This window comes from Oncorhynchus masou, unplaced genomic scaffold, assembly GCF_036934945.1.
Source record: "Oncorhynchus masou masou isolate Uvic2021 unplaced genomic scaffold, UVic_Omas_1.1 unplaced_scaffold_7236, whole genome shotgun sequence".
NCBI lineage: Eukaryota > Metazoa > Chordata > Actinopteri > Salmoniformes > Salmonidae > Oncorhynchus > Oncorhynchus masou.
Window position 1 is genome coordinate 1 of NW_027013687.1, and position 15,464 is coordinate 15,464.

The following is a 15,464-nucleotide window of genomic DNA, read 5'->3' on the forward strand; positions in this document are numbered from 1 at the left end:
ATAGTAGTACTAGACACTGTAGTATTATAGTAGTACTAGACATGTAGTATATATAGTAGTACTAGACACTGTAGTATTTATAGTAGTACTAGACACTGTAGTATTTATAGTAGTACTAGACACTGTAGTATATATAGTGGTACTAGACACTGTAGTATATATAGTGGTACTAGACACTGTGTATATATAGTATATATAGTAGTACTAGACACTGTAGTATATATAGTAATACTAGACACTGTAGTATATATAGTGGTACTAGACACTGTAGTATATATAGTAGTACTAGACACTGTAGTATATATAGTGGTACTAGACACTGTAGTATATATAGTAGTACTAGACACTGTAGTATATATAGTAGTACTAGACACTGTAGTATATATAGTAGTACTAGACACTGTAGTATATATAGTAGTACTAGACACTGTAGTATATATAGTAGTACTAGACACTGTAGTATATATAGTAGTACTAGACACTGTAGTATATATAGTAGTACTAGACACTGTAGTATATATAGTAGTACTAGACACTGTAGTATATAGTAGTACTAGACACTGTAGTATATATAGTAGTACTATACACTGTAGTATATATAGTAGTACTAGACACTAGTATATATAGTAGTACTAGACACTGTAGGATATATAGTAGTACTATACATAGTGTATATATAGTGGTACTAGACACTGTAGGTATATAATTAGTATACATATATACAAGTAGTACTATACACTGTAGGATATATAGTAGTACTATACACTGTAGATATATAGTAGTATAGGGTTACATCAGTTTACATCATTGCAGAGGAAGGAAAGGAGACTAGGAGAGGAATCCACCTTAGGTTATGAACCTAAAACTACACAAGCAACAAAAGACACAATGAGATAATATTAATCACACACACACCAGAAAGATGAAGGAAAGGAGACCAGGAGAGGAAATCTCCTTAGGCAGACACTTAAAGGGATCTCCACAGTTTACACAATGGAGCTGACGGACAATAGTAGTAGAACTATGTAGACAGAGAAGCAAAAGGACCTCATTCGGCTCTGTTTGATTAGACTGTGTTGAACCCTTAAGACCACAATAGTGACTAAAGACACAATGAGATCATATTAAATCACATACACAGAGGTATTGAAGGCAGTGAGATATTAAATGTGTATTCTACTGTACCAGAGCCTGCTGTGTGTAGGAGATATAGAAGAATCACACACAGACAGTCTAGCTGAGTCACCTTCATCCCTGAAAAAGACAATTAGATTCATCATAAAGACAAAGACTAACATAACTTGAAACCAGCAAAGCAATACTGAAGCATCACTTCTACAATAACAACGGATAACATAGTATAACACATTTCAAAAGACAAGTAGCTGATCCATTTACCTGGTTGAATCAGTCCTATTGAGGCACTGCAGTCTGATAAATGTACTAGTGTTCTGTGATCAAACTATTGTGATGTGATCAAACTACCTGCTTTCTATTCCTTGGAACAAGAACCTGTTCAACTGCATCGCTGCACACAACTGTTGCATAGTGAGCTCAGATTAGATAACATGGGTGTGAACTGTGGGGGTAAGTTTTGGTTGTGGACTCCAAGCCTGGCTGATGTGCAGACCACATGACATAGAGAGTCTATAACCCAAGCAAAACACATTATAGTTTACTTAAATCTGTGCCACTCCTTTTATATAGTATGATATGTTTATGTTAGGTTACATGACTAGACTAGATGTAACTTAGTAAACGTAAATACAGAACATTTAAATTAGTATATGTTACGTTTGATATGGTCACATAAGACAGATGGTTATTTAAGGCAAAACTGAAAGGAGGGTGGTTGGTCGAGGTGGAAGTATAACATAAACATCTAGTGTAATGATCTAGTGGTAACGTGTTTGAATCTCACCACAGACAAACACACTCCATTTGAATGTACATTAAAAGGAACAGCCAAGGAGAGCAAGGCTTTCAAACCTTTCTAGAGGCTCTTTAATGTCTTGTGTTTTCCCACAGGAAGTCCCTTACATTATACAGTCCATAGTTTTCCTCCACAGATCTTATTATTCAGCACCAGTGAACTATAGGTCACATTCATTTCATATCTTTAGAATGAGCAAAGGCCTCCTTGAAGATGTAGATAGGCAGCGGGAACAGGTGTGAGAAACTGTCACAAACCCAAATATCAAACACACAAAGCGGAAATAAGGAATCAAATAAAAAAACATTTCCGCAAACACTGATCCCTCTTTCCCTATGAGCATCACTATCCCATTATCCTTAAAGGGGCAATCTGGGAATCAAATAACTAAACGTTCTCCCATCACTTTCTTTGGTAAACAGCTGAGGGATTGAGCTGAAGAAATGAAACCACACAAATTCATAAAGTGAGCTTTGGATGCAAGGACTGACCATCCATGAAATTAGAGTTGTAGCCATGTTGAGGCTATACAGAGTTTCTTAACAAATACATTGTTTACAAACAATGGAGTAAAACTAGCTTGTATTTTGGGTTCAAATGGGGTTCTAATGGGGTACGTTGAACTAAGCTCCTGAGGCATTTACTTCAAGAATGAATGGGTATATATCATTAATTTAGAAGTCCAAAAATGTACCAAACGCAGATTTTCCCTTTAAGATGTTTTCCTGCTTGTGGTTCTAACAGCTGAAATATCTACTAGACAACAAACATCAGATAAAAAATAAAACATTTACAAGAACTGAACAACTAAAAAGCAGACTGAGGAAAAGCAAAGCTAAAAATGTGTTTTAAATATCGTCCACAGTTTAGCCCCCCCCTCAGGTTCCCTGGCAGGCTATTCCAGAGGCTGGGGGCATAATAACTAAAGGCTGTCTCTCCATGTTGGCTTTGGGATAGTTAAAAACCAGTGCCAGAGGACCTAAGGGAACCTACTGGCTACATAACTGAAAAGCATGTCTGACATGTATTAGGGTGCACAATTGTGGATTGATTTAAAAACAGGTGGTAAAAAGCTAGATTCTGGTCACATTCCTAGTGTGTGATTCAACATTTATTTCAGAATCTAAAATAACACCTAGGTTGTTTACCTTTATTGCCCGTGAATTAAAATGTGCGACGAGACTCTCTCTCTGTGCCTTGACACCAACAATAAGTACCTCTGTCTAGTCTGGATTTAGCTGGAGAACGTCCAAGCATTTAAATCACTAATATAGTCTAATCATTTATCCTTGGAGCTAAAATACTCTGTTGACACAGAAATGTACAGTTGTGTATCGTCTGCGTAGCATTGAAAATCAATCCTGTGCTCTCTGATAACACTGCCAAGGGGTAACATATATAAACTGAACAGCACCGGACCCAAAATATAACCTTGTGGAACGCCACGTGATATGCATTCTCTCTGAGTTATGTTCACCAAGGTTGGCAAAAAACTCTCGACCGGTTAAATAGGTCTGGACTGGAGAGACCAATCCACCTCTCCTGTATAGGTTGTCATTGGTGGAAGAAGGTGAGGACCAAGGTGCAGCGTCGTAAGTGTTCATGATGTTTAATAAAATAAACAGATCACGAAATGACCGACCACAACAAAGAGAGTTGGTAAACACCGACACAGAAAACAACTACCCACAACCCATAGTGGGGAAACAGTTCTGTATGATAAACACAGACACAGAAAACAACCCACAACTCAAGTGGGAAAAACAGGCTGCCTAAATATGGTTCTCAATCAGAGACAATGATTGCCAGCTGCCTCTGATTGGGAATCATATCAGGCCAAACACATAGAAATGGAAAACGTAGAACACAAAACATAGAGTGCCCACCCCAACTCACGCCTGACCAACCTAAAACAGAGACATAAAAAAGGAACTAAGGTCAGGATGTGACATCTCCAGTCTGTCCAGTATGACGGTCAACAGTGTCAAATGCAGCACTTAAATCTAAGAGTACAAGGACAGAGAGCTGTTTGGCATCTGTGTTGGCTCTAAGATCATTTACCTCTTTAACTAAGGCTGTCTCTGTGCTGTGCTGGACACGACAACTAGATCGGAGCACGTCGCTATCCACATCGGACGGGGCCGCAGTTGAGCAGGTCGAGAGCTTCAAGTTCCTTGGTGTCCAAAGCACTATAGACTTAAAATCGTCCAAACACACACATACAGTCATGAAGAACGCGTGACAGTGCCTCTTCCCCCATCGGGGGATTGAAAAAAGTTTGGTATGGGCCCTCAAATCCTCAAAACGTTATACAGCTGTACCATTGAGAGCATTTTGACTGGCTGGTTGGACCCTGTATATATTATGGTATTGAACTGACCCTGTATATAGTATGGTACTGAACTGACCCTGTATATAGTATGGTACTGAACTGACCCTGTATATAGTATGGTGCTGAACTGACCCTGTATATGGTATTGAACTGACCCTGTATATAATATGGTATTGAACTGACCCTGTATATAGTATTGAACTGACCCTGTATATAGTATTGAACTGACCCTGTATATAGTATGGTGCTGAACTGACCTCTATATAGTATGGTATTGAACTGACCCTGTATATAGTATGATATTGAACTGACCCTGTATATAGTATGGTATTGAACTGACCCTGTATATAGTATGGTGCTGAACTGACCCTGTATATAGTATGGTACTTAACTGACCCTGTATATAGTATGGTGCTGAACTGACCCTGTATATAGTATGGTATTGAACTGACCCTGTATATAGTATGGTATTGAACTGACCCTGTATATAGTATGGTACTTAACTGACCCTGTATATAGTATGGTACAGAACTGACCCTGTATATAGTATGGTACTGAACTGACCCTGTATATAGTATGGTATTGAACTGACCCTGTATATAGTATGGTATTGAACTGACCCTGTATATAGTATGGTGAACTGAACCTGTATATAGTATGGTATTGAACTGACCCTGTATATAGTATGGTACAGAACTGACCCTGTATATAGTATGGTATTGAACTGACCCTGTATATAGTATGGTATTGAACTGACCCTGTATATGTATTGAACTGACCCTGTATATGGTATTGAACTGACCCTGTATATAGTATGGTATTGAACTGACCCTGTATATAGTATGGTATTGAACTGACCCTGTATATAGTATGGTGAACTGAACCTGTATATAGTATGGTATTGAACTGACCCTGTATATATATGGTATTGAACTGACCCTGTATATATATGGTATTGAACTGACCCTGTATATAGTATGGTATTGAACTGACCCTGTATATAGTATGGTATTGAACTGACCCTGTATATATGGTATGGTATTGAACTGACCCTGTATATAATATGGTATTGAACTGACCCTGTATATAGTATGGTATTGAACTGACCCTGTATATAATATGGTATTGAACTGACCCTGTATATAAGTATGGTATTGAACTGACCCTGTATATAGTATGGTATTGAACTGACCCTGTATATAATATGGTATTGTACTGACCCTGTATATAGTATGGTATTGAACTGACCCTGTATATATGGTATTGAACTGACCCTGTATATAATATGGTATTGAACTGACCCTGTATATAGTATTGAACTGACCCTGTATATAGTATGGTACTGAACTGACCCTGTATATAGTATGGTATTGAACTGACCCTGTATATAGTATGGTATTGAACTGACCCTGTATATATATTGAACTATGGTATTGAACTGACCCTGTATATAGTATGGTATTGAACTGACCCTGTATATAGTATGGTATTGAACTGACCCTGTATATAGTATGGTATTGAACTGACCCTGTATATAGTATGGTATTGAACTGACCCTGTATATATATTGACCCTGTATATAGTATTGAACTGACCCTGTATATAGTATGGTATTGAACTGACCCTGTATATAGTATGGTATTGAACTGACCCTGTATAGTATTGAACTGACCCTGTATATGGTATTGAACTGACCCTGTATATAGTATGGTATTGAACTGACCCTGTATATAGTATGGTATTGAACTGACCCTGTATATAGTATGGTATTGAACTGACCCTGTATATAGTATGGTATTGAACTGACCCTGTATATAGTATGGTATTGAACTGACCCTGTATATAGTATGGTATTGAACTGACCCTGTAGTATGGTATTGAACTGACCCTGTATATAGTATGGTATTGAACTGACCCTGTATATAGTATGGTATTGTACTGACCCTGTATATAGTATGGTATGACCCTGTATATAGTACGGTATTGAACTGACCCTGTATATAGTATGGTATTGAACTGACCCTGTATATAGTACAGTATTGAACTGACCCTGTATATAGTATGGTACTGAACTGACCCTGTATATAGTATGGTATTGAACTGACCCTGTATATAGTATGGTATTGAACTGACCCTGTATATAGTATGGTATTGAACTGACCCTGTATATAGTATGGTATTGAACTGACCCTGTATATAGTATGGTATTGAACTGACCCTGTATATAGTATGGTATTGAACTGACCCTGTATATAGTATGGTATTGAACTGACCCTGTATATAGTATGGTACTGAACTGACCCTGTATATATAGTATTGAACTGTATTGTATGGTACTGACCCTGTATATAGTATGGTATTGAACTGACCCTGTATATAGTATGGTATTGAACTGACCCTGTATATAGTATGGTATTGAACTGACCCTGTATATAGTATGGTATTGAACTGACCCTGTATATAGTATGGTATTGAACTGACCCTGTATATAGTATGGTATTGAACTGACCCTGTATATAGTATGGTATTGAACTGACCCTGTATATAGTATGGTATTGAACTGACCCTGTATATAGTATGGTATTGAACTGACCCTGTATATAGTATGGTATTGAACTGACCCTGTATATAGTATGGTACTGAACCTGTATATAGTATTGAACTGACCCTGTATATAGTATGGTATTGAACTGACCCTGTATATAGTATGGTATTGAACTGACCCTGTATATATTATGGTATTGAACTGACCCTGTATATAGTATGGTATTGAACTGACCCTGTATATAGTATGGTATTGAACTGACCCTGTATATAGTATGGTATTGTACTGACCCTGTATATAGTATTGTACTGGAACTGACCCTGTATATAATATGGTATTGAACTGACCCTGTATATAGTATGGTATTGTACTGACCCTGTATATAGTATGGTACTGGAACTGACCCTGTATATAGTACGGTATTGTTCTGCATGTTGTGGCAGGATTTCAAAGAAGCAGTTCATCCCTCAAAACCCACATTTGTCATGAGTTAAACCAGTTCTGTACGCAAGAGTGGGCCAAAATTCCTCCACAGCGATGTGAGAGACTGATTAACAACTACAGGAAGCATTTGGTTGCAGTCAACGCAGCTAATGGTGCCACAACCAGTTATTGAGTGAAAGAGAGAAATTACATTTTCACACGGGAATTGTGGGTTGCATAACTGCTAAATAAATAAAATAAGTAGACTATATTTTTTTCATATATATTTGTAAACTCAGGATCCATTTATCTAACATTAGGTTTTGGTTGAAGACCTGATTACATTCAGTATTAAAAATATGCAACTGTAGGTCATTACCCACCACTAAAGACAGACTGTAGGTCATGACACAGAGGGAATTAGCAGTGTAGTTACCAGACACAGAGGGAATTAGCAGTGTAGTTACCAGACACAGGGGGAATTAGCAGTGTAGTTACCAGACACAGAGGGAATTAGCAGTGTAGTTACCAGACACAGAGGGAATTAGCAGTGTAGTTACCAGACACAGAGGGAATTAGCAGTGTAGTTACCAGACAGACAGAGGGAATTAGCAGTGTAGTTACCAGTTACCAGACAGAGGGAATTAGCAGTGTAGTTACCAGACACAGGGGGAATTAGCAGTGTAGTTACCAGACAGAGGGAATTAGCAGTGTAGTTACCAGACAGAGGGAATTAGCAGTGTAGTTACCAGACAGAGGGAATTAGCAGTGTAGTTACCAGACAGAGGGAATTAGCAGTGTAGTTACCAGACAGAGGGAATTAGCAGTGTAGTTACCAGACACAGGGGAATTAGCAGTGTAGTTACCAGACAGAGGGAATTAGCAGTGTAGTTACCAGACAGAGGGAATTAGCAGTGTAGTTACCAGTTACCAGACAGAGGGAATTAGCAGTGTAGTTACCAGACAGAGGGAATTAGCAGTGTAGTTACAGTGGAATTAGCAGTGTAGTTACAGACACAGAGGGAATTAGCAGTGTAGTTACCAGACAGAGGGAATTAGCAGTGTAGTTACCAGACAGAGGGAATTAGCAGTGTAGTTACCAGACAGAGGGAATTAGCAGTGTAGTTACCAGACACAGAGGGAATTAGCAGTGTAGTTACCAGACAGAGGGAATTAGCAGTGTAGTTACCAGACAGAGGGAATTAGCAGTGTAGTTACCAGACAGAGGGAATTAGCAGTGTAGTTACCAGACAGAGGGGAATTAGCAGTGTAGTTACCAGACAGAGGGAATTAGCAGTGTAGTTACCAGACAGAGGGAATTAGCAGTGTAGTTACCAGACACAGAGGGAATTATCAGTGTAGTTACCAGACAGAGGGAATTAGCAGTGTAGTTACCAGACAGAGGTAATTAGCAGTGTAGTTACCAGACAGAGGGAATTAGCAGTGTAGTTACCAGACACAGAGGGAATTATCAGTGTAGTTACCAGACAGAGGGACAGCAGTAGGAACAGAGGGAATTATCAGTGTAGTTACCAGACAGGGAATTATCAGTGTAGTTACCAGACAGAGGGAATTAGCAGTGTAGTTACCAGACAGAGGGAATTAGCAGTGTAGTTACCAGACAGGGGAATTAGCAGTGTAGTTACCAGACAGACAGTGTAGTTAAGACAGACAGGGGGAATTAGCAAGTTACCAGACAGAGGGAATTATCAGTGTAGTTACCAGACAGGGGGAATTAGACACAGTTACACAGAGGGAATTAGCAGTGTAGTTACCAGACACAGAGGGAATTAAGTGTAGTTACCAGCAGAGGGAATTATCAGTGTAGTTACCAGACAGAGGGAATTAGCAGTGTAGTTACCAGACACAGGGAATTAGCAGTGTAGTTACCAGACAGAGGGAATTAGCAGTGTAGTTACCAGACAGAGGGAATTAGCAGTGTAGTTACCAGACACAGAGGTAATTAGCAGTGTAGTTACCAGACAGAGGGAATTAGCAGTGTAGTTACCAGACACAGAGTGAATTATCAGTGTAGTTACCAGACAGAGGGAATTATCAGTGTAGTTACCAGACAGAGTGTGAACTGTGGAGGAGAAACATGAGTCACAAGCAGACTGCCTGGTCCAGTCTCTATTACTCCTGAAAGAGACAACATGTCTAACAAATAAACATCAATTATAAAGATCAGAACCAGATATCAACCAGTACACCAGCATCTTATTCATTATCAGCCTTACTATGCTATTATAGAGAACACTGCTTTCTCAATCTCCGTGTTCATTTTTTAAGAGTAATGGAAAATAAAAGGTTTAATATAACCCACTTAATGTCATTGATACATATTCAGACTCTCTTTACAGCACATCAGAAAATACAATGGTGTGGAGAGTGAAAATTAATTCATTAAAAATAGTACAAATGTTGTTTGAACATTTTGACGATTTAACAAGAGAGAGCAGAGGGCAGAGAGCAGAGGTCATCCTGGGTGGTTGGGATGATCACTGGTTGTAAGCACCCGTAACACCTGACATTCACAGAGTACAAAACCACACACATTCATGTAAGCCTTCTTAAATACATTTTTATTTGTATGTACAATAAAATAAATACAAGTTTAAAAGGACCCCAAGACATGTATTGAAACCTTTCCATAGGCTCTTTCATATTTTTCCATAGGAAGTCCCTTACATTTTACAGTCCATAGTTTCCTCCACAGATGTTATTATTCAGCACCAGTGAACTATAGGTTACATTCATTTCATATCTTTAGAATGTGCAAAGGCCTCCTTGAAGATGTAGACAGGCAGCGGGAACAGGTGTGAGAAACTGTCACAAACCCAAATATCAAACACACAGAGCGGAAATAAGGAATCAAATAAATTAATATTGCTCCTGTGAGCACCACCATATGATCCTTAAAGGGAAATCTGGGATTCAAACAACTATATGGCCGCCCGCTACTTTCTTTTGGTAAACAGCTGAGGGATGGAGCTGGAGAAATTAAACCACTCAAATTCAAAGATGAAGCAAGGATGGATGCCAGGACTGACCATCCATGAGATCAAAATGATAGTTTAACCACATTCTGAAGCTTTACAGCGTTAGTTACCAAATACATTATTTACAAGCAATGTAGTGAAACAAGCTGATCATTTGGGTTCTGATTGGGGAAGACATTCGAACTAAACTCATGTTAAATTCTCTAACAATCAATGGCTACATATCATTCATTTAAAGGTTAAAAAAAATGGATGTACCAATACTGGATTGTCCCTTTAATGGCAGATCATCTGAACACACAGGACTGTAATAGTAGGGTTCTATTCATTAAGACTTGTGCTATTATATTCTTTAACAGTAGTTAACCCCATGATGATAGGCGTTTGTCCCAAATGGCACTCTATCCCCTATGTAGTGCACTACTTTTCACAACGGCCCATATGGCTCTGGACAATAATAGTGCACTATATAGGGAATAGGGTGCCATTTAGAGGAAATCACACTCTGGATCAACAACACAAACATATATCATATAAATATTGTTATTTCCAAACTGTTATGTAAATATTAAATACAATTTTGTTTTTGTTTATATTTCCTATGGATTTTTTATGATGAATTTACATGAATAACTATACACACATTAAGAATAAATACATTAAGATAAAATCACCATCTTGAAAAGGGAAACAGGAAATTGATCTAAGACCACTGGAGGAACGAGGCAGATGACTGGAGGTAAGTGTGGATCAGTCTTAGACCTCAACCAGCGTGTCACAACATAAATACATCAATACATTCAGAACAAAAGACTAACTATTTCACCATATTACTGATTATCAACATATTGACTTTGCATTAATGTTCAATCTAGCTTTGAAGCGGACAAGTCTTCTGTGTTTATGTGTGTGTGCATCCATCCATGTGTATGTGTGCATCACTCTAGCAGTGTACCAGAGCCAGCGGCTGGTGTGAGGGTGATGGGGAACATTAGGACCTTAGCCTTCATGAAGGACAGGTCAGCCAGCCCACAGATCACCCTGGCTGCCTCCTCACTCAGCTGGTCCTCCTCATCCCTATGGGGTTTCCTGACACAAAACACACAACACATTGAGATGGAAAAACACAGAGGCGACATTTGATTGCAGGTGAGTTTCCCCTCTTTCCATGCAAAGCCCTTTCAGACCTGGCAAAGCACGATATAAAACCAATCGATTATGCTTGATTAGCAATTATTGATCACTACGTATCTGTGTGTGTCAGTCTGACCTGGTGGAGGTGGTGGTGTTCTCCATAGTAGACATGAGGTGGTTCAGGGTGTCAGCTGGACGGCTGCTGGTGTCACTGTCTAGTTCTGGATCCACCACATCACACACAATACATATGTACACACACATTGTACCTGTGTTTAGAGTTCAAAACAAAAAGACCACCATGGCACTTCTGTCCTTGGTCCCAATAAAAGGTGTACAAACTACTAGCAAGTGGTGAAGAAACCATCAAGAATGTGGTCTTTCAACACAGTGGGTGGCAGTATGGAGCTGGAATAAGAATCTCCAGAACAGAGGAAAGCAGCATAGAGTTGGATAGAGGGCTCTTCCTTACATCTTTGCCATACTGGCTTCCGTGACAGCATGGGCAGCAATATTGAGGGCTCTCTCCATTTTACGTAAATGAGTTCATTGACAGTCGGTTAACAAACTGAAAGGGTTTGCATACTGCCTCCTGGAGTGTATTGTCTGAACAGGCATTAAGGCCAAGGTGGGTGATTTACAGCCACATCCAGGTATGGGACGTTTGCTCAGGTGTATAATTCATTGGCAGATCCTTCCTGCTCACCTGGATGGAATTCTGTGATCCTTACTTATCCTATAGAAAAATTTCCACCCAGTTGACTGCTTCCTTATGGTGAACGGCCTCAATGTCACTGCCGGTGTTAAACCAGGATGTTACATCTATCCATGTCTATGGAGGAAAGTCGTCAGTGCAGTGATAGAACAGCCAGAGAAAACCAAGAGGCAGGACAGCTCAGATAGGTGGAATATATTAGAAAGAGGTTTATTCACGTATTCACATCAGTGTTTATTGCAACCACACTGAAAGAACCTTAAAACATCTCATTGGTTGGGGGGAATCTAAAAAGAAATATAAAAACATATTCAAGCTAAATCAAATTGTATTTTCTTTTTGCAGAAATTGTGTTTATATAATCACAGTGATTGTAAAGATCAATTTCAGTTTACTGAATATATACGTCCTCTTTATTTTACAAAGAAAATGAAAAGTAAAGATACAGAAGAATATAAGAAAACACAGAATAGCAGCTTAAACAGAAAACAGTAAGAGGATCCTGGCTTTCTCTAGTCTGGGTACTAGTAAGAGGATCCTGGCTTTCTCTATCCTGGCTTTCTCTATCCTGGCTTTCTCTATCCTGGCTTTCTCTATCCTGGGTACTAGTAAGAGGATCCTGGCTTTCTCTATCCTGGCTTTCTCTATCCTGGCTTTCTCTATCCTGGGTACCAGTAAGAGGATCCTGGCTTTCTCTATCCTGGGTACCAGTAAGAGGATCCTGGCTTTCTCTATCCTGGCTTTCTCTATCCTGGCTTTCTCTATCCTGGGTACTAGTAAGAGGATCCTGGCTTTCTCTATCCTGGCTTTCTCTATCCTGGGTACCAGTAAGAGGATCCTGGCTTTCTCTATCCTGGGTACCAGTAAGAGGATCCTGGCTTTCTCTATCCTGGCTTTCTCTATCCTGGCTTTCTCTATCCTGGGTACTAATAAGAGGATCCTGGCTTTCTCTATCCTGGCTTTCTCTATCCTGGCTTTCTCTATCCTGGGTACCAGTAAGAGGATCCTGGCTTTCTCTATCCTGGGTACTAGTAAGAGGATCCTGGCCTTCTCTATCCTGGGTACCAGTAAGAGGATCCTGGCTTTCTCTAGTCTGGGTACCAGTAAGAGGATCCTGGCTTTCTCTATCCTGGCTTTCTCTATCCTGGGTACTAGTAAGATGATCCTGGCTTTCTCTATCCTGGCTTTCTCTATCCTGGGTACCAGTAAGAGGATCCTGGCTTTCTCTATCCTGGGTACTAGTAAGAGGATCCTGGCCTTCTCTATCCTGGGTACCAGTAAGAGGATCCTGGCTTTCTCTATCCTGGCTTTCTCTATCCTGGCTTTCTCTATCCTGGGTACCAGTAAGAGGATCCTGGCTTTCTCTATCCTGGCTTTCTCTATCCTGGGTACTAGTAAGATGATCCTGGCTTTCTCTATCCTGGCTTTCTCTATCCTGGGTACCAGTAAGAGGATCCTGGCTTTCTCTAGTCTGGGTACTAGTAAGATGATCCTGGCTTTCTCTATCCTGGCTTTCTCTATCCTGGGTACCAGTAAGAGGATCCTGGCTTTCTCTATCCTGGGTACTAGTAAGATGATCCTGGCTTTCTCTATCCTGGGTACTAGTAAGAGGATCCTGGCTTTCTCTATCCTGGGTACTAGTAAGAGGATCCTGGCTTTCTCTATCCTGGGTACCAGTAAGAGGATCCTGGCTTTCTCTATCCTGGGTTTCTCTATCCTGGCTTTCTCTATCCTGGGTACCAGTAAGAGGATCCTGGCTTTCTCTATCCTGGCTTTCTCTATCCTGGGTACAGTAAGAGGATCCTGGCTTTCTCTATCCTGGCTTTCTCTATCCTGGGTATCCTGGGTACCAGTAAGAGGATCCTGGCTTTCTCTATCCTGGGTACAGTAAGAGGATCCTGGCTTTCTCTATCCTGGGTACAGTAAGAGGATCCTGGCTTTCTCTATCCTGGGTACTAATAAGAGGATCCTGGCTTTCTCTATCCTGGCTTTCTTTATCCTGGGTACTAGTAAGACGATCCTGGCTTTCTCTAGTCTGGATACCAGTCTGTTTGTGCTAATATTCTACTTCATGTCATGCCAAACATAATTTTTGGCATAATGACAAAGTACAAGGAGTGGAATGTTAGTACAGAACAGGTCTGGATTTCAGGCTTTTTCACATGAGCTTATTTCTACTACAACCAAAATGCAGCTACTGGGGGGATTCCCTTTAGGCTATGGCCACACATTCATCTATATGGCTTGACTTGTCTTTGCCCCATTCCCTCCACTAATACTGAAAGATCTCGCCCAGTGCAATAAGAAACAGTGTTTGGATCAATGATGAAGGGTAACAACATGTGAGAAACCTCATCAGCATCACTCAATACAGGGCAGACGAGGTAGCCGGTTAAGTTAGACGTATAGAGAGAGAGCCTTGGGATTCCACAGTACAAGATACAATTAAAGGGACAGACAGTCATGGAAATGAGTAGTACCATCTAGAGGGAGACATCAATGTGAAGAGAAGAGCAGAGGAGAGATGGAGAGGGGGGGAGTGATAGGGACTATGTTCCAAAGTCCACACTTGCATACCACTTACTTAGAATGCATGTCCAACACATTGATTCATTATAGGTGGTAGTCTAGTATGTCCAACACATTGCTTCATTATAGGTGGTAGTCTAGTATGTCCAACACATTGATTCTTTATAGGTGGTAGTCTAGTATGTCCAACACATTGATTCATTATAGGTGGTAGTCTAGTATGTCCAACACATTGATTCATTATAGGTGGTAGTCTAGTATGTCCAACACATTGATTCATTATAGGTGGTAGTCTAGTATGTCCAACACATTGCTTCATTATAGGTGGTAGTCTAGTATGCTGGTGTGGACATTGAACCAAAGAGAATAACAGGAGTCAGGTAGCAGCAGAGTCGGAGGGGAGAGTGTGTACAGCAGCCTCATCTCTGGCCCTGTAGGTCGGGGGCTCAGTGGGAGGACGTACCATCCAGACGGGTGACGCCAAGGCCACTGCTGCTCCAGTCAAACTGGGACCAAGGCTGGGGGGCCCCCTGCTGGCGGAAGGAACAAACTGTAGTGAGGAACAGCAGTGTGCCCTCTATTCAACACAGTCTCTTGAAGGACCATACTCACAAAAGCACATCAGACAAAGGAGTGCTGATCTAGAATCAGGTCTCCCTGGTTCTTGTTATCTTATTGATTATGAGTTAAAAGACTAGACTGATCCTAGATCAGGGTCTAGTCTTGGGTCAGATAGGATCTGAGGTAAGGATATCTGATCATAGGTCAGAGTTTAGGGTTAACTTCATTATCAAGGAAGTGTAAAATATAGTGCCCAATGTTGCCCTGTTTGTGTTGGGTATACTACTGTGTGA

General features: G+C 40.2%; 1 protein-coding gene across 1 annotated transcript; it reads right to left on the reverse strand.

Annotated features, from left to right (window-relative positions):
* Positions 1-10,847: 10,847 nt before the first annotated feature.
* Positions 10,848-12,549, reverse strand: LOC135537202 (aftiphilin-like). Its single transcript, XM_064963399.1, has 2 exons — positions 11,503-12,549; positions 10,848-11,321 (listed from the first exon to the last, which is right to left on the reverse strand). The coding sequence occupies exons 1-2, from the start codon at positions 11,628-11,630 to the stop codon at positions 11,171-11,173; spliced, it is 279 nt and encodes a 92-aa protein (XP_064819471.1). The 5' UTR covers positions 11,631-12,549; the 3' UTR covers positions 10,848-11,170.
* Between the last annotated feature and the right edge of the window lie 2,915 nt (positions 12,550-15,464).

Coding starts and splice junctions, on each gene's coding strand:
- LOC135537202 (XM_064963399.1), bottom strand. CDS start 11,630: ATGTGTGTGTACATATGTATTGTGTGTGATGTGGTGGATCCAGAACTA. Junction 11,322..11,502: donor AACACCACCACCTCCACCAG/GTCAGACTGACA, acceptor GTTTTGTGTCAG/GAAACCCCATAGGGATGAGG.